This window comes from Equus asinus, chromosome 10 (genome assembly GCF_041296235.1).
Source record: "Equus asinus isolate D_3611 breed Donkey chromosome 10, EquAss-T2T_v2, whole genome shotgun sequence".
Classification (NCBI taxonomy): Eukaryota; Metazoa; Chordata; class Mammalia; order Perissodactyla; family Equidae; genus Equus; species Equus asinus.
This window is the reverse complement of record NC_091799.1, coordinates 16327295-16352768: the sequence shown is the minus strand read 5'-3', so window position 1 is coordinate 16352768 and position 25474 is coordinate 16327295. Positions and strand designations below refer to the sequence as shown.

Sequence of the window (25474 nt, the reverse complement as noted above, 5' to 3'; positions counted from 1 at the left end):
TCCTCCTACCACCTGGGAAACCCTGTGCATGGGAGGGAGCGTGGGGGGATTCTGAGCATGGACTAGAGGGCCTGTTGGGGCTGGCTCTAAAACGCCTCTGGAATAATTCTGCTACCAAGGTCTGTATAATCCAGAGACAGATATTTAAATTGCAGCTGCCTTTTTGGGATGGGACCTCCCTATTGTCTTCAGCCAGTGAGAGACGTAATCCTGCACCACACCCCCTCTGCCGCAAACAACAATAGCAACAAACCAACCCCAAATATTCTTTACACGAACCAAAGCTACAGCGGGCATCTTGGGCCTTGCGGGCTGCGCTGCGTTTACCTCGTGAAGGAAGCACAGGTAACTGCTTTGGGAATTTTATTATACACTATTTCCACTGTTAAGAAACTGAACCCACAGCTGGTCTCCAAGACAGGCGGGCAACAGAGCTGCGTACTGCAAGATGCCACACCCTTCCTGAAATCTCGTGTTGGAAGCCCTCCCACAGCAGCCCGAGTGAGGAACCCCCGGAGAAGCGTTGCGGGCACTCGTGGGCTTATCTGTATAGGACCAAAGAGCTCTGCGAACTTCAGCCCAGGCTTCAAGGGACTTGGAGTCGGGTTTGACTTGCTGCAAGCTTAGAGCAGATGACTCTTTGCCAGGGGTAAGGGGCCAACTTTAATGAGCTTCAGCAAAAGAAAATCTAAACCAGTCATACAAGACAAGACCAACAAACCAAATTATATTTTGAGCCATGGGAAATAGTTTAACTGAAAATACAGAAATAATAGGAACAGAATTTCCACAGGTCCTCACCCCCCCCCACCCCCCCACACCCCCCGCCTCCTTGCATCTGAGCACATGTCGCCTGCCACCCCCTTGGTGGACAGTGGTGAAGTGTCTGTCCACTCTTCCCGAAGGCCACTCCCCGACTGGAGCCCTCATCCACTGGCCCCCCAGCCCCGTGCCCTCGCTCCACTCCCTTTCTTTCCCTAGCATGTATCACTTTCCCACATTACATCACTGATCATTGCGCTCATTGTCTGCTGCCTGTCTCTTCCTAGCTCGATGGGCTCAAGCCCTGTTGTTAACTTGATGCATCTCCAGTGGGCGGGACAATGCTGGCACACGGCAGATGCTCAAAAATATCTGTTAGACGAACAAACGTCCTTACAACAAACAAATTGTAGTGTCATCCCCCTTTATACATTTCCTCTCGACTTCGTGGCCCCGCCCTCCAGCCACCGCCCCATTTCTCAGCAAAACCTCTCAAGAGTTGTCTAACTTCATTATCTTCATTCTCCTCCTTCTGCTCTCTCCTGATCAGTCCCTCCAGAGGTTTATCAATTTTGTTCATCTTTGCAAAGAACTAACTTTCGCATCTGTTGATCCTTTCTGTTGAATGTATATTTTTTCTATTTATTTAACTTACATTATTTTCTTTACTATTTCCTTTCTTCTATTTTCTCTGGTTTAATTTGCTGTTCTTTTTCTAACTTCTTAGATACTTAACTCACCGATTTTTAGCTTTCTTTGTTTTTAATATTTACTGAAAGCTATAAATTTCCCTTTATAAGCACGGCTTTAGTGACATCCCAGACACTGATAGGTGGAATGTGTGTTCCATATATTTTCTAATATCTATTATGATTTCTTCTTTAGTCTCTGTGCTATTTAGAACTACATTTCTTAATTTCAAAATTTTTGTTACTGGTATCCAGCTCAATTTCAAGCTTCAGAGAACACACCTCGCCTGGTATCTGTCTTTGATGTTTGCTGAGATTTGCGTTATGAAACCAGGGTGTGCTCAATTCTTGGAAATGTTCCGTGTGTGCTCGAAAAGACTGTGTATAAGGCAGCTGTTGCGTTTGTGTATGAGGTCAATTTTGTTAACTACATTACTCAGATCTTCTGTCCTGACTCTGTTAATCTGTTCTATCAATTACTAAGAGAAGAGCATTAAACATCTCCCATATAATGATATATTTGTATTTCTGTACTTCTGTCAACTTTTGCTTGTTCATGTTTGGAGGTTATGCTATTGTGGTCATACAGATTTAAAATTTTGTATCTTCTTGGTGAATTGAACCATTTGTTATTTGAATCTCTTATTATTATGAAGTTGACTCTCTTCAGTTGAATAGTTTGGATTTTTGGGGGGGGCCTGAAAGTCAGCCTTTTCACATCAATTTTCTTTTGGTTGGCATCTGTGCAGCGGACACGGCACTGCTCCTCAGGCCATGCTGAGGCGACATCCCACACAACAGAACTAGAAGGACCTACAGCTAGAAGATACAACTATGTTCCGGGGGGGCTTTGGGGAGAAGAAGAAAAAAAGAAAGAAAGGAAGGTACATTCTGGACCCAAAACTAGGATGTGGGGCAAGAGAGGGGGCGGGGTTCATGCTACTTCCTTCTTCCTCATTTGTACAAAAAAACCTCACTTTTATACCCGTGATAAAAGAGATAACCATATGTATTTTGTTCCCAAAACTCAGAATAAAACCTATTTGTTCAAAGAATTCTCCCAGGCTGTAATAAAGCAATCCAGTGGACGATCTAGGACAAAACACACGGCTGAAATAACTGCTTCTATTAGGATCTCCTTTAGGATTGCCCATCTTTGCAAACTGAAGTGGAACGTCTCAGGAGGTCACATGGATCCACTCTACCTTTGATCCATCTCCTTCTGAATGTCTTTATTTAATTCGTCGACTTTCTGCTGCAGCTTTTTCCTCCTCTGCTCGGGCGGGAGGTTGCTGAAGTCCTCTGGCGCGGCGCCCTGCGGATGCAAACACGCGTGAGCCGGGAAGGCCCTCCGGGCTGCTGGGGAACAGATCCCGAGGAGAGCCCGCAGGGAAAATTCCCCAGACGCCAGGGGGACAGACGTCTGCATGTATTTTCATGAAATAAATTAAGCTCTTTCCCACGACACCCAGCTGAGATGCAGAATCAATGCATGCAAACGGCAGAAGTCCCACAAACCATTTCCCGGGCCGTGGATGCCGGCCGAACCGCCTCGGAAAAGGCACGGAGCCATGTTGCAGGGGGAGAAAGGAAGAAATACTTCTGACTCCACTGAGAATCAGTGGAAAACAAATTTTGAGACAGATCCTTCACTTTACTGTCAGTGTCGGTGGCGACACTGAAGTTTTAAGGAAGTTTATGTTTTCTTCATATAAAACAGTGGTAAGTACCCCCATCAACTGTCTCATGTCGAAGGCCCTGCTTTTCCCCCCTAGTCTGAGTATTCCTTCCCGTCCCCTCACACAGGCTGAGGCCAAAAGTTTCCATCCTCGCGAAGTGACAGAGGGGACATCTAGTACCTCAGAGAATGTGGGTGTAAAGGACATTTAAAAAAACACATCCTCCCTCTACCCCCACGCACTCTGCTGCCTCTAAAAGTCAGCTCACTTCTTTTTGACATCTTTAGGGTCACTAGAAAATTCCTATACAGTCGGGAAATCCACGTATAATTCCCCCACCTCAAAATCTACTGCCCACGGCCTAGGAAATCAACCTCAGCTATTTTTAATCCATCAGGAGTATATTCTGATCTCTTGAGTCCCTTTCAAAAACAATTGCTATCTCTCCTCTGTGCATGCGATTTAAGTAGAAAACGTCAACAGTGAGTTTCTAGACTTTTCCATACAGACTTGTTACAAGCTGTGGCTAAGTTGTGGTTATCAAGCGCTTTTACTTAAATGGGGTGATTTTCATAAAGAAAGAGAAATTTATTCAATAACCAGGGATAAGCTGGGGAATTTAGGAAAAAAAAAAAAGATTTTATTTTAGAACCAAATAAACAAAGGCAAGGCTGGCTTGGGAGTGGGTGGAAAAGAAGGGACCCAGATAATGTCATTCCAAAATCAAGCTGAAGTTGCCAAGCGGCTTACTTGGGGGCGTGTGACTGGAATTCCTAGGCTCCTTAGGACAAAATGCCAGGCTGCTGGAAGCGTGTGGTTCAGCAAATAGTTTACCAGTAAGGCCACGCCAAGACCTTTCTGCTAATGCTCTCAAAGACTCGTGTGTGTGTGTGTGTGTGTGTGTGTGTGTGTGTGTGTGTGTGAGAGAGAGAGAGAGAGAGAGAGAGAGAAAGAGAGAGAGAGAGAGAGAGTGGGAGGAGATAAGATTTGAGTGAAACCAGAGTGATGGCAGGGAATATCCCGTAAGGCCAAACCAAGGAAGTTCAATTTGCCTCTAAAACTAAGATGAAGCAAACTAATCTTCAATATAAAAATAAACCACATTTGTTTTTTCTTTTCCATACACTATCGTGTTATAAAACTTGAAACCTTAATTACGTGCTTTTCAATTTGCTCAGTTCAATCACGGAGCCTGGAAGCTCCATATTTTGTTTTCATGTTGAATTTTTTCTAGAATTGAGGTTTTTGGTTTTGTTTTTGTTTTAATGCTGGAACGCAACAAAACAGTGTAAAATACACTGCTTCAGAAGTGAGGAGATCGAGAAAGTGGTCAGCGTTCATTAACATTCATTGAGCCTTACTATGTGCTACGAGTCCAAAAGAACTTTCCAGAATGATCAAAATGTCCTCATAGCTGCACTGTCCAATACAGTAGCCGCACGTGGCTACTGAGCACTTGAAATGTGGCTAGTGCAACTGTGGAACTGAAATTTTAAAATTTAGTTAATTTTAATTGACTAAAATCTAAATAGCCTCGTGTGGTGAGTGGCCACCACGCTGGCCCACACGGGTCTAGACTGCGAGCAGGTGTACGAGTTGCACTGGCGTGTGAACAGCTGCACAGAAATCTGTAAGTGAAACACACTGTATGACTCATAAATAGATGCCCTAGACAACAAAAACACAGCCCGGATTATTTAGAAAAATGAAAACAATTAAATAATAAAGAAACAAATTCTCTTCGTTTGATCAGGAGTCAGTCTAATTGAGCAATTAGGTCCCTTTCAATAGATGTTCTGTGTTTCTGTGTTGGTATTTAAATCGAATCTCAGTGACTACGCCTCAGACAAACCTGACGTTGCCATTGGAGATTCAGATCAACAGTTTCTGAAAGATCCAAAGAAACTCAAGGTTTCTGGAAAGTACCTTAAAACATCTTTGTGTCCAATTAGCCTTTTGAAGCTTGAATTCTTTCAAACAATACTCTGACCTATGATTCATTTTGCCACAAAGGAATTTTTATTTCCAGCTTTGATTCAGGATGGGTTTTCTGGAATCTTTGGAACAGCCCAGTTCACACGCAGACTGGCCATACCAGGTGTTGGAAGGGGCGGCCGTGTGCGTAGATGTCTGCTTTCAGTCCTGTGGCTCTAAGAGGCTCTTGTTGGACATGCTCCTGGGATCGAACACTTGCTCCTGAGCTCTGCCTGAGTTTTCTGGTTTTTACCCCTAAGCCGCCTTTGTGCAACATGCCACTTCTTCATGAACTTCAAAGTCAGGGTATAAAACAACAATTCGCCACCAGGGCGGTCAGTGGTCTGTATGTCAGACAGAAAGGCTCCTGATGCGGTGATCGCTGGCTGCTAGCACCTCATCGAAACAACAAAGAAAGGGAGGAAGGACATCCTGGCATCTGAGAGACCCCGGTTAGCTTCTCCATTTCTGCCGAATCCAGACTGCTGAGGAACTCAGTTCATTTAAGCGTCTACATCCTTCCTTCTTGTAGAGACCTTAATCAAGAACCCTTCTCTGGATCTTATTTCACAGTCTAAGCAATGTTTAATTTAATAAAATACCCGTTTTCTTTAGGGTTGGGGCAGTTGCCAAATACTGAGATGGGTTGAAAACAATTACGTATTTATGAATACGTATATATAAGGATCACCAGCAAATATCACCCTCCATTATCAACAGCAGTGCGTAAAGTGCTGGTCTTATTCCTGGGTGAATGGTCACCGTTTACCATTGCTCATCATCTCAGGACCTTCTCAGCTGTGGTGTTTGAGAATACTACGTGGCTTACACATATTTGGAGGGTAGTTATGGGTTATGTGGTTAAATGAGAGTTTCTTTTAATAAATTTAATGATTAGTTGGACTCTTTACTAGGGCTGTACAATTGAGTAGAACACAGAACACCCAGCCCATCATGGTAGGAAGGCTGAGGAGGCTTGTTCACTGTCTATTAAATCACCTTGTGATTTCTTGAATCAGCCATGCACAAGGCACCAAGGTACTTATGCAGCACCTTCGAGATTTCGCAGTTTTCAATTCTCGAAGGCCGCCTTAGACCTGAGCTTGAGACTGGCATCGTTCCTGCATGTCCCCCTCAGGTGCCAGAGCTCTCCATCTGCTTCTCTGGCTCCCAGGGAGGAGCACCTTTCAACTATTAAATTTACTTTTATTCAAAATGACCCAATAAACTCCCCCATATTTAATATTTATATTTATGTTCATATTTAAATAAACTTTATCAACACTAGTCATCCTCTTAAGGCCCCAGTAATAAAGAAAACCAAATCATGAGTTAAGCGTTAATTTTCTTAGCAATTTGCAAAGATTAAGATCACCTTGATTAGATTCTAGACCTTTGGTTTTCAAAGGTCTGACAAAGAAACACCAACGCAAGCAGACACGAGAGAAACACAAATCAACAGTTAACTTTGAAGATACGTTGCACAAGGCATAGCACAATAAAACACACACCAAAGCCCCAATTAGATTCAGGACATGCAAGGAATAATTGTGCTTACCAGCTTGAGAGAAAGCTTCAGGAAAAAATTGAAGGAGTAAGCGGGGGAAAAAAGAGAGAGAGAGAAATACATCAACACATCAGAAGAAGAGGGCCCTGGTCAGTTCCGCTGCACTAACATACACGTGTTCACCTGCGCTCTGTGAAAACGACTTGTAGCGGGTCTGCGCAAAAGTTCACAAGAGGGGCTACTGCTACCAAAATCATTCTCGACTGCCGTGTTGCCTGGGCGAAGAATCAAGATAGAAAAGGAGAGTTTCTGTTTACAGTTCTCTATTGGTCACAAGAAACTGGATATAAATGAAAATAAGTTTGCCGTTGGTGACATATGATGATTATAGAAGACAAAAATAGTCACATAGGCTTTTGTTCACCAAATTTCCCATGGAAAGTTTTACACAGGCTAAAAGGGTCGGAAAAGCAATTATTCCACAATAGGAAGCAATATTTGTATTTTAAGGAGACCTAATAAGTATGAGCATTGGCATTTCCTAAAGGTATTCAGGCAAACTCTCAAGCTGAGGAATGGGTAACCAAGCACTGGAGGCAGGAGGATGCCCCTCCCACCCGTGCCCTGCACACCACCCCCTGGCTGTGGGAGGGTCTCAGGGGCGGCCAGGGAGCCCTGAGCCCGTCTGCAGGGGTTACATAGCATCTGGGGAGTCAACAGAACTTGCTGCTCTTGAAAGTTACATCCAGGAAATAGCCAACTGTCTCACCTTCCCAGAGGGCCTCCTTACTGTGGCGGTCCTGGTCATTACCAGGGCGCAGCAGCTGCAATTCTGCTGGGCTTGGAGATTAGAAGGGTATAGTGATTTCTGGACCCAAAACACATTAGAAGGCCTCTCAAAATTAGAAAAAGGAACGTGGTTCTTCCTCAACGGGTGAGCCATGCTCTATGGCTATGAAGCAGTATTTTGAGAGGTCAGTGCATATTTGTTTAGCTGTTGTCAATCCTGAAACTTCAGGCAGCTGGTGGTAGGGTCCGAAACTATGTTGGAGACAAAGGGCTAAAGAAAGCACCCTTTCATTTTAAGTTGGGAGAAGGGAGGGTGTTGGAAATTCCTTAACCAGATTTAACAAATCGTATTCTTAAGATTAACTCACAGTTGATGCTTCTTTGTAAATAGGCGTTAAGCTTTTAAAGAAACTGTCCTTATGAGGAAAAAGACTTTGAAGGAAAGAAGTAGCAAGAGAAATTTTTTGGGGAAAAAAAAAGTACAGACAGTCACATCCGTGGCGGCTCTCGTGTGGCAGTCTGTGTTAGCTCTTTGAGCCCCTCCTGGGAACTTCAGCACAGAGTCATCACAGTTCGAGTTCTTTACGGACAACACTTATGGTGCACAGCAGAAAACTTTGCAAATATCTTCCCTGCAAAGCACACTGCCATATACAAACGTTTCTTCGCTCATCACCCTCTGAATGTGGCTAACTCAGAGAACTGATATTTGAACTTGGTACTCTAGCCGCTCTCTCTTCAGCTACTTCCGTTCCTTAAGCTTATATACTCTTTTTTAAGCGTTCCAAAAGTAGAATTCTAACATCAAAACTAACAGCACAGGAAGATTACTACTTCTTAATAAAAACAAGTCATCAGGACTGAGAATAAATCCAAATAGAAATGGGAAATAGTGAATTCTCAGACCAATCCAACTTTCTGAAGTGGACCCTGATGGATGATCTACAAGAAACACCCTACGGGATTCTTTTCCACGATTATAAACCGGTTTTGGGTCTTAAGTGGTAAGCCAGCCAGTTAGATTATTTAAAATTAGAAACGGAATCATCTGCTCAGAGAATACTTTGAAAGGCTGCAGTAAGTGCATCGCGAGACGCCTGCAGAACTAAAAAGCTGTCAGTTTCAGGCAACAATTATGGAGCCTTGGGAGCCACAAGTGTCAATAACACATGAGGGACACAGAGCCAGCGAGTCCATGTGTTACCGGGCAGTCACAGGTACTAACCTCAAGTATGAAGAAAGGGGACAGTGGAAATAAAGATCTAAGTCAGTGTTCACAGGACGTCATTTCACTGCTCTCTGACCTTGCTCATGCTGCTCTGATGTTATTTGGTTCTGCGAGCTTTACGATATAACTTCCTTACAGGTCCATCCATTTCAAATGTGGATGTGGGTCCCCAAGCTACACAACTGCCATCTGTAAGAGTCATTGTCCTGTGACCACGCTCTGCAACTGCGTTTTATAGATGAAATTCTGCCATAAAATCAAAGCCAGTGACGTCCTCTCAGAAGGCAGTCACGCTCAATGAAGGGGGAAAACCAAGCTCCACTCAGTGACGTTTTTAGGAAGTTTGAGTGTTACTGGGAGGCTTGGTTCCGTTTTCCATGCGAGTATTCCAGAGGAAATAGCCTGTGGTTGAATTTAGACAATTAGGCTTTTTCTGGTGTCCAGGTCTCTCAATTGAGAATTTTATTGCTCGGATGGGAGCACAGCAGAGCGCCTCTGGGTCCCCAGTCTTGGTGATGTCAATGGGGTTAGTGCCTGTGCCGTGACCGTGCGACTGGGCCGCCACAGGTAAACTTACAACATAGTCCCTAGCTTCAAAAGCATACGTGGGTTTCCCTATCGTCCTCTTCATGAGTTCTTTGTGAAAACAGAAAGACTGAGTCTGCCAATAATCAGCGAGAGAACAAGATAAAGTAAATAAAATTAAAGTAACCATAAGATTGTAACATCTGACAAACAGTTGGTAAGGATTTTCAAAATATTTTGATCAACTCTGACAGTATTTTTCCATGCAATGAACTCTGAAACATGGGAAAAATATGTCCATTTAGATTTAGATTTACTCAGACCAGAAAAAGAAAACTTAATTTAAGACAATGAAATTACTTTGTAGATTACAAATTAAGAACATTAGTCTCATTTTTCTTCAACTGAGGTAAAGACGAAATAATGGTTAATAACACTCAGGTAGCATACTTCAAAGACCTTCAATGAAATAAAATTTTCTTACAAATGTCAATGATTTACAGCAAAAAAAAATTATCCTGTTTAATTATTTAGAAACAAAAATCAGTTACACTAAGAAATACGTGCACAGGATTATACATTCTGATAAGAGAAACCAGTTACTGAACTCTGGATCTGAAAGCTGCAAAACATGATAAATTAAAAGACATATTGAAATCACAGATTGGTTATTCTCCTAGGGTACTTTTCCTATCTTTGGCACAATAGTCTTTAAGTTACAAAGTAGAGTAAATGAAAGAGTAGCTAGGATTGTATCATTCAAGTCAGGGATCCCGTAAACCATGTACCCTCCATGCTGAGAGTACTTTAAAATCAAATTTATTTCTCTACATTTCAGACTTTTTTTTTGAACTTCCTAATCTTACTTCTATGATGTATTTCATTTTTCCTTCTTTCTGTTTTTTTTTTTTTTTTTTTTGCACTCCTACTTCCTGAAGGAAGGGACATGAAATCTGACCCTCACTAAGAACAGATTGACCAAAAATGAGGGAAACAAAAATAGATTTCTATTTATTTACCAATGCTTCTAGTGTGTGTATGTGTTTGTGCATTTCCTCTCAGGAAAACACACTCATCATTTAGGACAAATTTTTTAACAGAGGTTTGCTGAGCACAGATTTGAAGAGTAAGAAATAAAATCCATTTTTTCTAATTATGGTAAGAAAAAAAAAGAGTTTTCCTTTAAATCATCAAAATAACCCATTTCCCACTTCACCATTTTTTGTTTTTAAGTGTTATATTTTTCCTAGCCATCTTTTTCTAACACTTATTGATTACTGACACTCTTTGGTCTTTTACTGAACATTTAGAGAACACCAGAAAACACAGATTCAGAAACCATTGGCAACCAACAGACTGTGTGATGTTGAGAGAAGAATGGAAAAGATACAGACACAAATGGTAAACAGTCATGAATATTCAACACACTTCACTAGGAGACTCCAAAAGGCAATGCAGAGGTATTTATTATCAATAGAATAAATGAGTACTCCATAAGGGTTTTGGAAGTGGCAGAGATGGGTTCACTGATTTACGATTAATGTAAAACATAGCCTAGCAAAAAATACCCTGGTCATGTGCTGGAAATGCTCTGATGAACAAGTGGAGATGGATGGGGGGTTCTAACAGCCAGGAGAATCAAGCCAGAAAGTGAGATCTAATTATAGAGCTCAACATCATCCATCATCCACTTTTGAAGCTATACTCTACGTTCGAACAATGGCTCTCTTGAAATCATTAGGAAACTAAATTTCTAATTCTTAACCTGATATACTGGGTAACCTGAAAGCAAGATCATTCCACCCACTGTCCTCTTTGCATAAAACTTTGAGATTCCCTTATTAAAGGAACTCTGCATATAAAGAAATGGGGTGGGTTTTTTTGTCTCTTATTTTAAAAGGTAACAAGTTAGTTAGTTATTATACATTTACACTCTTTTTTACACAGAGGAAAGGAGAAGTAAAAATTGTTTGTACAAGAACACATCCCACGACAATTGTATTGAACCCTCAGAGAAAGGATAAAAGACGACCTCACTGGATAAGTTGATGCGTTAAATGTTTCTTTACTCTTGATAGCCACACTTCATCATTCGTTATGAAGAAGATTTGGGGATGGCTTGGACTAGACTGACAATTTAGACCTATCTGGGAGACTACACATTACCTTATTCCAATCTTTTCCTATAAACCAAACCGGTATCTACTTTGGGCTGCTGGATCGATTCCACAGACCCTGGGACTCAGGCACGTGCAGCCTTGTTAGAACGGCAAGCCTGGGTCTGCGTAACATCCACTCACGAGTCAACCACATTGTCGCAGCGTCTCGCTGAACGTGGACGGCACAGAATCTCTGACTACAAGCAGGCTCCCTGGCTTTAAATCTTGGCTCAACATCTTCCTGACTTCATCTTTTTATGCCTCCGTTTTCGTATCAGTAAAAGAAGGAAATCTTAGTACCTAGACTTCATAGGGTGGTTGAAAAAAGTAAACGAGCACAGAGAATAGAGTCTGGCATAGAATAAGGACTCAATAAATGTCAGCTGCTATTATTGTTTCATCTTTTAAGGATAAATACTGCGTTGGGCCTTTTCCAGTCAGAGATTTTTATCAACATCTTACAAGTTCACGAAAATAGCTAAAGAAACCCCTGAAACCGTGACATTTCCCCTTTGAACCCTGAGGCGCAGCTCAGAGAAAACCATCTTCATTATGCTCACATTGTCTCAGTATTTATTAAGCAAATATTTTCTGACTACACAGTAACTTCCAATTCCTCATCTCATACGTCACTAACTTAAACTGAATCTAAGTTTCCTTCTTTGGCAAAATCAAAGTAAAATGTTAATGACTTTGATGTTTTAAAAGGGAAGTGGAGAAAAGTCCCTCCAAAATGCGCTCAAGACAAAAAGAGCTCTGGGCCGGCTGGCTCTCTCTCCTTCCATCTACCCTGCTTCCTTCCTTCTTTCCTCCTCTCTCTGCCATTCTTCTCTCCAGCAATACTGAATCATAGGTTCTTATTGTTGTATGTTATGGGAAAACACAATGGAGTCATTCACAAACAAAATAAGTTATGCAGACCAGAGCATGCAACCAAAGCGCACGAGAGAGACAGGATTCCAGAGCCGGACTTACCCCACGCTTTAGGCTCCTGAAGCAGTGGATTTTGGGTTTGGAGGTCATGAACTCGTTGAAGCGATGGGAGAGGGGTTCCTTCTGCTGCTTGGGAGACTGGGGGCCGTTGGGAACAGCAGAGGGTGAGGCAGAGGCAGGGGGAGGAGGGGGAGGCTGACGGGGGGATGTTAAAAGGGACATAAGCTACGTGTAAGAGATGGAGCAGTGACAGAGTAAAAATCAGAAACAAGAAGATAAGACACAAACAAAAATAAGCATCAAATCATATCTGAAACCCAAAGCAAGTCAAACACAAACAATTAAATATTTAGGCCATGGTCCAAAAGAAAACATGGAGAATACGTTAAATGAAGAATGTGATGAAAGTGGGAGTTTTAGTAAGCGATGCACAGAAGAACCGCAAGAAATATTTGACAAGAAGCTCATGCAGACTTTCACATGCAAACTACAGTTCTAATCAGTTCCTGGAAACCAGTTCCAGCCAGAAGGGTGAATACTTCTAAACCTCCTAAACTAACACAGCTTGATGGGAGAAAATGATAAGACCTTAAATGCTGAGATTGTGAAAACAGCAAGACAGTCTTTTAAAATTAGTAATTATTCTAAGGTTAAAGCTGTAATGTCGCCTTGATCATGTTCTATGCCCAGGTTAATGCCGCCATGCACCTACGTGCCATATAAAAAGAAAACGAAAAATGTTCATGGATATACATGTTAACATGAATTCAAAACCAAGTTATTAACCCAGGGAAACAATTTCGATTAGACAGGCTGATAAACTGTTATAGAAATTTTGCGCAGTATCCCTTCTCCCAGCTGAGGCAACCAGCAGCCCAGGAGATTGAGGAGTGAAAGGCGTGAAGCAGGGCGGCCGAGCGGTCAGTAATCTGTTAGTGTGGGGGACACGGTACGAGTGACAATGCATCTGAAATAAGACAAATGGCCATGGGGGAGGGACCACCACCAAGGAGAAACACTGTTTTAAAATAAAATCGCATACTAGCCTTTTTTGCATTCTGAAACTACAGGTTTAAAATCTTAATTTTTTTCAAACTAAAAGATACAGTCAAAATCTCCACTCTGCAGAAAACTCATTTTCACATTGGGTCCAACCATCAGTACCTTATTTTTTTTGATGAATGGCCATAGCTTTCCTTTGGATTTGCCACCAAATTTGAGTTCTGGTTTGCCTTCTCCCCTGGAGTTCGAAAGGCTGTTATCGGACACGGTGCGCTTCATCGGCTGAGTGTAATCTTCAAATTCAATGTCTCCGGGCGGCTCAAAGCCTGACTTGTAAGCTTCTATGACCAGCTGTGAATCCTGAAATTACAACCAATCACACGCAAATACATTCAATACGTACAATACTTTTTACACAATGAACTGTGATGACCTCACACAGATGATGCTCTAAGGAAGGTATATTGATTAATAATAGATTCTTCCTAGTAGTAGTTTTATCACTAGGAAGAAAAAGTATAATTTGTAAAGCTATATCTCTAGTTGAGATTTGAAGAAACAAAATTTTTTTGACATTTGGCGAAACAAATGCTAATTAAGAATGACTTTGCTAAAAGCAGAAAAATTGGACCATTATCATGCAATTCCTTTGAAAAATACAGAAATACAAAAATCTGGTTCTCATCAGAAGTTCTTATAACAATGCAGTGTACACAAAGTCAAAGCAAAAAGTAACTAATCCGTCTAATTCTTTGGTTCACTGTGGTCCAAAGATATTAATTTATGGTGTAATTTTTCTTTGTATATATATGGGTTCACAGTCTCTCCTCCACTAGAATGTAAGCTCCCTTCTGTTTTCCTCTGTTGGATCCCTAGTACCACAATGGCGCCCGGTGAAAATGGTGTGCAATAAATGTTTGCTGAATGAATCAATGAACTGAATGCCTAGTCTATGGTGTGCACTGTGCTGGCAACTTTAGGTTCAACATCTTCTCAGGGTCAGGTCGTGGAGACAAATGCATAAGAAAATTACAACCACAGTGTCATAGATAGATAGATCTATAGATAAAGTATTATATGTAGTGTTTTATAACATAACATTCTAACTCAATGACCATCTGATTAAAAGAAATTACTAGAGAAGACAATGTGGATACATCTCAACTTCTTCAGGAGCCCACATTTTAATTTCCCATAGCTATTTCATTGTATTGTAATTTGGAAGTATGCCACAGACTGTGGATTGTCTTCCAACAGCCAATCACCCTTCTTCCTTCTGAGTAGATGGGCCCATTGCCACCCAGCTAAAAGGCTTCACTCTCCAGCCTTCTGTACAGCAAGGGGCAGCCACCTGACTAAGTCGTGACCTCTGAGATCTCTGAGAGGTACACAGAAGTACAGTGTGCAATTTTAGGAAGCCTCTTTAAAGGGGTGGCATGGGCCATTCTCTATATTCTGCTCTCTGGAATTTAGATAGGATGGTTGGAGCTCCAGCAGCCATATTGAGTTTGAAGGTCACATCCTCAAAAGCTGTGAACTGGGAGGAGCCTGAGTCTGTGAGGACTTATGGACCATCCGCCCACACCATGGCTAGACCCTCTGCCTGGGGACATCTTTTGCACGAGAGGAAAAATAAACCGCCTTGTTTAAGACACTATTGTTCTCGTCACATGAAGTTAAACCTCTCCTAGCAGATTCCATTCCACAGTCCTAAGTGTGCTGGTGTTTACAATGACTTATTCTAGTGAAAACATGATCCTTTGACATGCAGTCAGGAACCGTGTAATGACGTTTTGGTCAATGACGAACCGACTTAGAATAGCCCCTTGGATTTAGTGACATAAACGTCATGGGTGAAAAAGAATTATCAGTGATACAATGGAGAACAAGGCTCCCAGAATGGGAGAAATATCCTATAAATCTAGGGGGCTCACAATTTCCCAGATAAAACTGATAAAGAGAAACCATCATTCAGACATAATCTCATGAAACTGTAAAATTTCAAGGAAAAAGAATTTTCCAAGTTTATAATACAAGAAATGAAAATCAGGCTTGTTTTGGGTTTTAATCAATGCCAGAAGTCAATGAAGCTAAAAGAAAAGTCAAGACGCACATAGAGATGACCTCACCTTGAAAGTTTCCCTTGTAAACACCACTATTGCCATCTCCCTTTAAAAGACCCCCCACACAGTAATTTATGGGTGACTAATGAAATTTTAAATAGGGTGGTCAGATAGCCACTGAGATTATTTCTTGATTTCCTTCTACGAGCCAGGAATTTACAACCATAAAAGACTTTGACCAAAGTGAAGATACAGAGATGTACAGAACTGATGAATCAATGGTGGTAGGAAGATGGAATGGGTACTCATAACACGGAGAAACTTGACTGCATAGACGAGTGACCAGCCATAGGTCTCTAAACCAAGAAACAGGTCCAGCAAGAGGCCTGTCTCTTTTGAGATGCTTAAAAGAGATAAAGAAAACATCAAATGATGACATTTTCAATACAGGGAAAAGATGGTTTGATCACTTCTGAAAACTCGTTGGCGTAACGTAGTTTGATGGGAAAGCACCAGTAATTCAGAAGCATCAATAATTTTTCCCTAAACAGTTAGCTGAAATCACTGAAGGAGGCTCTAGGCAAATAGGTATTAATAAAATAAAGATCAAGGAATCTTAACATAAAAACAAACCAAAAAAACCACACCACTACCTTACAGCTATCCCTCCTACAAATACTTACCATTGAACACATTTGGAAGCATTTGTGTCCATTGGACCAACAAAAGCTTTATACACAAATGGCTTTAAACGTTAATACACTTCAAACGTCTTAGAGCAATGAAGAATCTCTCTGCATGCTAAGATCTATTCACAAGAAAAAGATGGCTTCAATCCCCTCCCTGGACTCTTTTTAAGCTGTTCCTATGACACAGAATACTTATGGCATGCCTTTTATGTTAAATGTTTGGTTTGGAAATTAACAAATGTTTGTAAAAGCCTATTCTGGTGTTCTAGTTGGTATTTTTGCTGAGGGAAATAGACTTCTAGGAAAGGAATCCAAATGGAGAACTCTGGCCCTACAGCAGTGCTCTGAATCGGAGAGGATTTTTCCCTTCAGGGGACATTGGGCAACGTCTGGAGACACTTTTGATTGTCACGACCGGGGGAGGGGTGCTGCTGGCATCTAGTGGGACGCTGCTGACCATCTTACAGTGCTCAGGACAGGGCCCCCCAATAAAGAATTATCTGGTCCAAAACATCCAAAAATGCCCTAAAGAGTCACATCCCAATTTGAAAGGTTACTCAGCCAACTGAGAAGAAAACACTTCCATTTAATTCTGTAATGTCTCAGACCGCTTACCACTTATATGCGTTTTCTGCAAAAGGAATTCGAGAGCTAAATCCAAAACACAGAGGGCTGAATTAAAAAAACTCTCCGGTGGTGTTGCTACTGTTGAAAAGTACTTGTGACCACAGGAAGCAAGTACCTAGCAGGAGATGATTCAATGAGGTCACCGTGGCAGGGGGAGGAGACAGAATGGAACCAAAAACACTAAGTTGTAAGCTAAGTCCAAACAGCAAGACTTACATTTTTCTGATCAATTGATTTGGCCGCCTTGACTATCTCATCCAAGCACTTCCCAATGATTGGGATCACCTGCCGATCCACCTCGGCGTAGGTCTTCATGGACTCTCCAACTCTCACTATCCTCCTCTCCTCCATCTCTTGTATTTTCTGCAACGTTAGATTTCATATAAAATTAACTTGGTCCACTGTTGTGGAAGAAAGTTGTTTTCTGGTAGCACTGTTACCTCTAATAAATTCTCTAGGAGTCGTATAGGCCTATAGGGTTTGAGTTAGAGCAACTGGAAGGTTATTGTGCCCCCACATTAGCCAGCTGTGCCCATATTCTATGACTTGTTAGGCTAATCAAATGGAAACTTGACACAACTCCATTCCAATTTCAGTAAGGACCCCAAACTCAAGTAGTTTCATTATTAACAGCATTTGAGGATACTTGTCAAACATTCCCTCCATCTTGGATCCTACTTTACCCTTTACCACCACAGGCGTGGTATCTGGTTAACTGTCTCACCCCAACACAGGCCAAGAGGTGACTAGGGAACCTTCCTTCTACAAGCCGAAGGTTCTTATTTGCTGTGTGTGTAGACACCAAGAAGCAAATATTTATTATTTCTTTTCTACAACTGGACTTGAAGATGTAAAAGATTCCCAAAGTGGGAGAACATGAATATATCTTTCTCATAACTTTTTTTTTTTTTTTGGTGAGGAAGATTTGCCCTGAGCTAACATCTGTTGCCAATCTTCCTCTTTTCCTTTTTTTTTTTTTGTTTCAGGAAGATTAGCCCTGAGCTAAGATCTGTATGAATATCGCTTTCACTCCTAAAGTTAAGGTGGTATTTTTGTAACAAAAATGGTCCTTTTAGCAAAGAGAGCGTTAATCTAAGAATCAGACTTCTAGGACTGGCAGAAAATGACTGGAGGAGCAAGCCAGGGAAGTTTGCAGAGGCTCCTGATTAATCTTGAGATTAATACTCTATTTCATCTCATTGCTAGTCAGTGTTTGATCTAGATGCTTTCAAAAATGATTTGAGTTACAGGAAATTTAGAATTATATAACCACTTGGAATACCAGCCCAGCAATCATGATTTCGAAGGAACGTGCTTCTAAGTGAAGCACACATGAAACCCGAGAGATCTGAGGCACTTACCTGAAAGATGGTGGGAATGTGAGTGTAGTAATATTCACGCTGCTCCTGGTTGAATTTCTGAAGAATCAATGAGTAATCCGCTTTGCTATCCTCTGCCATTTGGTGACGAGTTTGAGCTTGTTGTCGTGCCTTAGGGCAAAAAAACAAGAATAGCCCTGTTTACACATGATAAATAAAAGCCTAGAATAGCAAACTGGAGGGGCTGTGGGGTCAAATTTGCCTAAAATGTGTTGTAGTTAGCTGGCGCTATGTTTAAAAAATTGTTTAGAGTTTGAGTTTACTTGAGTAAGGACGTGCATCCTAATGAGTCACAGATCCACCTCTCTATTGTCTGAACAACTCGACGTTACTTTCTAGTTTAACCCAAGTGCCATCGTTCTTTATTGTCTGTACTTGGCCTAGATTTACGTCACCTGGATGGCCCTTGTGGGAACCTCTGCTCATATATATATATATTTTTTTTTTTTTTGAGGAGGGTATGGAGGTATCTATAAATTTTTAATCTAATTCTCAATGGAGTTCATGAACTAAAAAGGCATATGAACCACTCACATAAATGGACCTTTCTAAAACTCCTCATTTTTAGTATATACTCTAAAGAAGCATGGCGCCCTCTTTGTGCTTTTAATATTTTTGCGTGTGCTACTTTGCGTTTCACTGCATAGCTTTTCCCCTAAATAACAATAAAATTCACAAATCTGTTTCTCTCTTCTAATTCATATTTTGGTTAGTCATACGCCTACAAGAAAGGGGCAGCTGTTGACAAGTTGCAGAATTGATTTTCAAACTCAAACAAGAAAGTCTGTAAACGTCAAGGTCATCCACAAACACCAGAGATTGTCGCGCTGGTAACACCTCCTTCGATTCACCTGGCACTTTGAAGGAGCCTTGATAAATATTATCTCGCGAATCGAACGCAATCTGAGGTCCACGCAGCGCGAAAACCACCCCCTGCCAGCGGAAGCGATGGCTTGGTCTGTAGGCGACTTGGCAAACTGACCACACCGAGCCAAAAACACAACAGGAAAAGGGCCTTGTTCCAGCAGAACCAAGGGGACGTTTCGTTTGTTTTTGTGTTTTGTTTCACTGAGCCTAAATAGTTTTAAACAAAGAACATAGAAACGTTCAAATGTAAACACAAAGAAGAAATGCTGGAGAAGTTTGTCCCACTTTCTGTCTAATCACCGGTAACATCTACTCTTGGGGTTTTGAGCATCTCGACGTTCTTTATTGGCTTCCTGCCTCCGTGACAGGAAGGCTCAACCTGTCTTTCACTTCCTGGATGCCTCTGACTCATCTGAGAATGGGTGAAAGCCCCAGGTGGTACCCAGGGAGCTTCCTTTATTTTCTTCCCTATTCACGTATCAGCACTTCCCAAATGAAGGTAACAATATCAATATTTCCAGACTAATTTCCATATTACCGGAGGCTCTTGAGTTTCTTTAGGCCTTTAGGTATCTCAGAACCATTTTATCCATCTCTCATCTCCCTGCGGTTACTTCAGCTGCCACATTCTTCCTCTTTGTCGGCAGCCTGTTAACTCCCTTCCTGACCATATGCTTTGGCTTCTGCTTCTTCTGTGTCCACTAGTACATATTAACCTAGTCCCCAAAATGTTAGGTTCCCAGCTCCCCTCAAAATCCCATGCCCTTCCAACATACAGGAGCCCCCCCCCCCCATCTAAATAACAGCTTTCCCACCCACGGGCCTTCCATCTGCTCCCCGAATACGCCCAACGCAAAAATCCGTTTAACTCTTTCGGTTCCCCGGACTTCTATCATTCATCACTTTGTTATGAACATGAAAGAAAAAAAGCCAAGGAAATTCCCAGGTAGGCCTTAAATTTCTAAAAAATTCTCTATTCATTCACAATCCTTCCTCAGAAAAAGTCTCACAAAAACCCAAGGGGAGTGCTTCCTTCATCTCTTTTGCAAACAAGAGTAACAAGAAGATGGAGAGGTCCCTTTTTTATTTGGGAGAAATGATTCTAGATTGGTGAATTCTTTAAATAGCTTAAGTTTTGAAACAGGGATCAGACTGTCATCATTATGTGTGCATGTGTGTATGCGTGTGCATGTGGGTGTGTGTGCCTGTATGTACACACATCACAAGAGCAGCTCAACGCTTCCTCCCAATAAATCCTTCACACCAGCCATGGAGTATTTCACTCAAGAGAACTGGAGGCGAGCCCCGCAAGAGGCACCCCAGCTCCATTTGGTTGGAAACGCTGTAATCCTCTCCTCTCGGCTCCCCACAATCTCCCAGGATGTCTCCGCTTTGGCTGCGGGACCTGCTTTTGCAAGCACATTAAGTCATGTCAGTGTCACGATGCTCCTCGCTCTGCCATCCGCAGGCATCCTGAGACCTAACTAGGCACCAGCGGCTGTGGACGACGGAAGAAGCTGAGAGAAGGAATGACATGTATAAAATCCAGCAGAAAGTTAGCTGAGCAGAAGACGACAAACCACACAAACCTACACTCGAGGGAAACGGTCTACCTTTTAGGGAAAGAAGCATGACCTCTCTGGGAGTTTTTCTGGAACGTCAAAGCTTAGACACAGGAAAGCCTATGTATTTCTACCATCTCCCTCCCTCACTCAAAGGTTGGAGAAACACTCAAAAGCAGCAAAATACGGTCGTACATCAAATTCTGCGAGGCCACAGCAGGAAGACGGGCCTGTTTACGCTCCATATCAGCGTCCAGCTGCTTTGAATTAATACCTACTTTTGAATCCCGGGCCCAGGAACGTGCCATTGTCCTGACCAAGATTTACTATGGGAACTCCATTTTGCTTAGTGAGCTGCTATGTTTATTTTATAATGGAATTTGAAGAGCCTTTCTCTACAACTAGCGTTGAGCGAGTTATTCATCATTACAAATATATTTTTAAAAATATCTTTAAAAATACTTTCAAAAACTCGTCTGGAGTAACCAGGAAGTAACTAGACATTTTAGAGAGTGTATCTCCTAATGTCTAAGGCTAAATGAAGATTATAAGCATCACTATTGCTCATTTCTTTTTAAGTCAGTCTAAAAATAGCAACTATTATCTTAAAGAGGTACAGTATTTCCATTCTAAGCCAGACCACAAGCTACTTCTTTTAATTAACTTTCCCATTCTAAGAATAAAAGACACTGCGCCTTAGAGCAACATTACTGTAGGGCAGAGAGAAGTTAAGAGATCGGCCTGTTCTTTTCTTCGTGAGTCACAGTCACAGAATTTAGAGATAGTATTCTCAAAAAGTCCAGAATAACCGCAATTGCCTGAGGCTGTAAGCCACAGACATCTTTGAATAAGATCTAGACCAATTTCACTGTCAATCAGGAAGACTGAATTTAACCTTTAGAATGTCTCTGACAAACCCTTGGGAATCTCCCCAAATAAATCCAATTAGGCCCAAGTATGCCCTGCCCAGGCATGACTTCACCGCCCGCTCATTCGTGACACGGGCCATCTCAACGTCGCGTGAAAGGAAAGCAGTATTGCCTAAAAGAGCTGCAGTTTCTAAGTAAAGAAAACGATATTTTAGAAACTGAGCTGCAGCTCAATGCTTCTGATCCCTCTTGGGTTTACGGACAAAAATACTGTCATCCATTTAGTTAGTTAAATTTGGATTATTAGCATGCCCAAAATGTGTAGCTACTTCCTGTTTAACTCAATCTTACTTTGTCCTGAATCTTTCAAATATCAAGGAGAAAATAACACTGCTGGCTGAGTCTCAACTGTCACAAGCAGAGAGCACAGGTGAACTAGAAGCTTCTTCATTTCACCGGGGGAACGTGGTGCATTTACTTAGCAAGTTACGGACCCTCACACCTTTTATCAGAGCTGCTTATGGCTTTTGATCTGCTAACAAAATGCGAAAGCATGGTCTGGTTCTACTTATATAGTTACTGTAAATAAATAATGAGATTTATTAATTTTTTGAAACTGACCTCAGACCTCTCAGAATTTTATCCACTGTTGTTCCTTAAATGACAAACCATTTATTGCAGCAGCGTTCAGAGCTTCTGGAAAGTCACTTCTTCTCTGTTAAAAGTTTGTAATATAACAAATTAAAAGGCCCATCCTTTATGACCAAAATGCTGAGGGGAGCCATGAGGACTATTCTCCAGTTATCACTGGTAGCTCAAACAACAGTAAATGTTCTCTGGAGCAGCTGTATTTTCAACGTTTTATTTCATCACAAGAGACCAACTGTATTTTAGGCTGGAGGGAAAATCGAGATTTTTGTTCTGAATTTGCTGTTCTGCACCGGTAGTTAATATTCAGTAGCCGGCGACCTGTGGCAGCTCCCCTCAGGGGGCAGAGCAGCCTGACGGCTGTGGCTGGAACTGGGCTGGAAGGGCGTGGGGCCCGGGCTGGCGGCCCAGCAAGAGGCCAGCAGGGCGCCTGGCTCTTGATTCACCCCTCTTCGACCTCTCTGAGCTGCCGACTTGATATCGCGGATAAAATTAAACTTCTGAGTTTAACAACCTGGCTTATCTGGCCTCTCTCCAGTTTCAGTTCTTCTTTTACCCGATTACAAAAATTTGCTTGCTGTAAGTCAAATTCACAGAATTGTATGCTTTAGACCGTGGAAGTCCCTGAAGGCTCCGCCCTCTGATAGTCACTATTAAAGAGTGACAGCCCGGAGTTCTTCATGGGGGGGGGGGGGGCAGGGATCTGAGAAAACCCCGAGGGGAGGTACAGCAGCCTAGAGTAATTCACTGGAAAGTTCCAGAAGCACAGCTGCAACGTCACCACTAAATGACACCACCACATCAGAATGATCCGCCGTCAACCGCTGGCAAACTTGGTGAGTCTCAGAGTCACCAAGGAGCTCCAACCACTGGAGTACCCTGCCTTCTGGGCGTGGCCAGCTTAACGAGAAGAAGCACATACATTTTCAGAGCACGCAAGGGAGGGAGGGGCACTGAGTACTATGACCTACCTTCTAGGCATTTCTGAGATCAGAAAACCAGCAACCTGTTGAAACTCCTGAGAATTCTGATTGGTATGCCAGATTTCTCCAGGATTTGTCAAGGATTAGGAGGAAACCTGACTTCACCCTAGTTTTTGACCCAGCAATTCCACTTCTAGGAATTTATCCTAAAGAAATAATTCTAAATGTTCACAAAAGATGTCCATCACAGCATTGTTTATAATAGCTAATAATCTGAAACAAATGCCCAGTATGTGATTGGTTAAACATATGTCATACCCTTGATGGACTAATTTGCAGCCTTTAAAAATAATAATGTGAAAGAATACTTAATAATAAAGGAAAGTAGAGACTATATATATTTTAAAAAAATTTTTAAGGTTTCCAAAAACAGTATCTACAGCATAATCCCATTATTGTAAAAATAAAACATTAATAATGATCACCTCTGAAAAGAGTGATTAAGGAATATTTTGTTTTGTCAAAAAAGATTAGTAAAAGAGACAAATTCTAATGCTGAATTCCAAAAACAGTGAGAGATTGAAGAGGGATGGCTTGCCTTTGAGGTCTACAAAAAAAAACAAAACAAAAAACTTTGAAAAGATAACCTAGTCGAAGGGCTACTGATAGAGGAAGAGATGAAAAAGCTCTCTGTCTGGAGCAATGTTGTTGCACGATAAATGCCATTGTTTAAATTTCCCAGCAAACTGTTGCATCAAGAATCCATTTTCAAGTTCAAGACTAAGAATGCATTTAAAAATTCCTATTCAGACAGTGCTGTGAGTTTTTGTTGGAGAATTCCAGGCAGGGACTTGCCAAAACAATGAGTCTGTCTTTGATAAATTATAAGGGCAGCTAAAATACAAAACAGAGAAAAACTTCAAAATAAGTTAACCAAAGAAATATGCTTGAAATATTCCAGCAATTTCCTGATTTTTTTTTTTCTTAACAGTCTTACAACTTCTAGTCCCAGTATTGTTGGTTACTTTGGTGCATGGTCACTGAAATAGGAGAGAACATGGAAGGACAGCGAATGAGACCAGCATCTTAATTGCCCATGGGCCATTCACTTGCTAAGCAGTTTTAAGAAAATGCCTCTGTCTCCCTATAACCTGGCTGCCTTATTTGAAAGGCAGAATTTGAAATATCTATTTACTCAAGGTGAGCGACAATTTCTGCTAAACGAGAGGCCAGTGCTGACACTGTTCATCTTGATGTTGGCACAACTCCAAGATAGGCTGGTGAAAACAAATTTGGTTGGAGCTCAGAGGTCTCTAAGACTTGGCCTCCTCTCTTCCCTGGTTTCTAATGCGTTGTCATGGGCTAGAAGACTTGAGTTCTCAGTTATGGGAGGTTTGAAATGAATTATCCCTTTCTCTTCCACTTCTCCCCTTTATAAATAACCTCACGCCAGAACATGACACGCACAAGGTCTCAGAAACGCACAGCTGAGGATAGCCTGGATTCCAGAAAGTGCATGCCCATATGATCACCCTTCTTTATTCCTGTGAAGTTCTTGTGAAGAACAAAAATACCGAAAGCACTTTATAAATGTAGTTCTAGAAAAGATATGTTCCTTAAAAGAGCAAAAAAAAAATTAGTCCCATTACACACCCCAGCGAAAGAAATGAAATACCACACTAGCAGTTCTGAAGAAAGCTGAAGTGTTTGCTGGTAGGTGAGCAGCCATTCACCTGGGGGTACCCAAGTCACAGCCGACATTTAATCAGTAATGTTTAATACTAAAAGTCTTACATGTGTTATAGTCAGCGTCTACTATCAATGAGGTCAAGATGTAAGATCACGAGCCCTTCCTCTATCTTAACCTCAGCATTGCTTCTCTCAGGCTACGAGGAGGAGTGGAGGAAGAATGGCCCTTGACAAACAAAACCTTAAACTTGTGTATATTATACAGATGGTACAAAAATCTCCAACTCAAGTAACCAACATACAGATTAGTCCCAGGTTGTCTGGCAGAAACAAATATAAAACTTGGTGTCTGTGTGGGGGTGGATACTCCCACAATCCTGCCTTTATGAGATTCTCAGAGAAAAAACCATCCCTGTTGAAGATAGGCTCGTACAAAAAAAAGACAATGAAAATCATAAATGCACAAGCAAATAAACCACCATTAGGCTGACATGATAGAAAAATTATCACCATAAGAACTTGAGCTAAAAGAACAATTTGAAAGAATATATAAAACATAAAACAAGAACATTCAAAGTGATTAAAGAAATAAAAGAAGCAACAGAAATCACAGAGAAATGATAAAACATTATAAAGATCAAGCATATCTGAAAAAGAACCAAATGGAACTTCTAGAAATAAAAAATGCCATCATTGAAATTTAGAACTTAACAGATGAGTTAAACAACAGAATAATTGAAGAGAACTCATGAAGCAGCTGAAATGTAAGTATAGAGATAAGGAAGTGGAATGAACGAAAAAGAAGTTAAGAGGCACGGGGAATAGAATGAGAAGTTTCACACACATCCAATATGAGTCCCGGAACCTACACTTTGAGAGAATGGTAATATTTGCAGAGTTAACGCCTGAGA

The 25474-nt window shown here is 41.5% G+C and overlaps 1 protein-coding gene across 24 annotated transcripts in view; it reads right to left on the bottom strand.

Annotated features, from left to right (window-relative positions):
• The window catches only part of FNBP1 (formin binding protein 1), a 122056-nt gene that overhangs the window by 11714 nt on the left and 84868 nt on the right, over nt 1–25474 (bottom strand). For 4 of the 24 annotated variants that reach the window (XM_070518536.1, XM_070518537.1, XM_070518534.1 and 1 more), the window contains exons 7-13: nt 17988–18116; nt 16843–16989; nt 13410–13607; nt 12288–12470; nt 9206–9289; nt 6663–6677; nt 2657–2766 (exon numbers count right to left, since the gene is read on the bottom strand). In XM_070518536.1, coding sequence (XP_070374637.1) covers nt 2657–2766; nt 6663–6677; nt 9206–9289; nt 12288–12470; nt 13410–13607; nt 16843–16989; nt 17988–18116 — 866 coding nt within the window. The remainder of the gene's footprint in view (nt 1–2656; nt 2767–6662; nt 6678–9205; nt 9290–12287; nt 12471–13409; nt 13608–16842; nt 16990–17987; nt 18117–25474) is intronic. The other 20 variants (XM_070518556.1, XM_070518557.1, XM_070518554.1 and 17 more) reach the window with 10 other exon arrangements.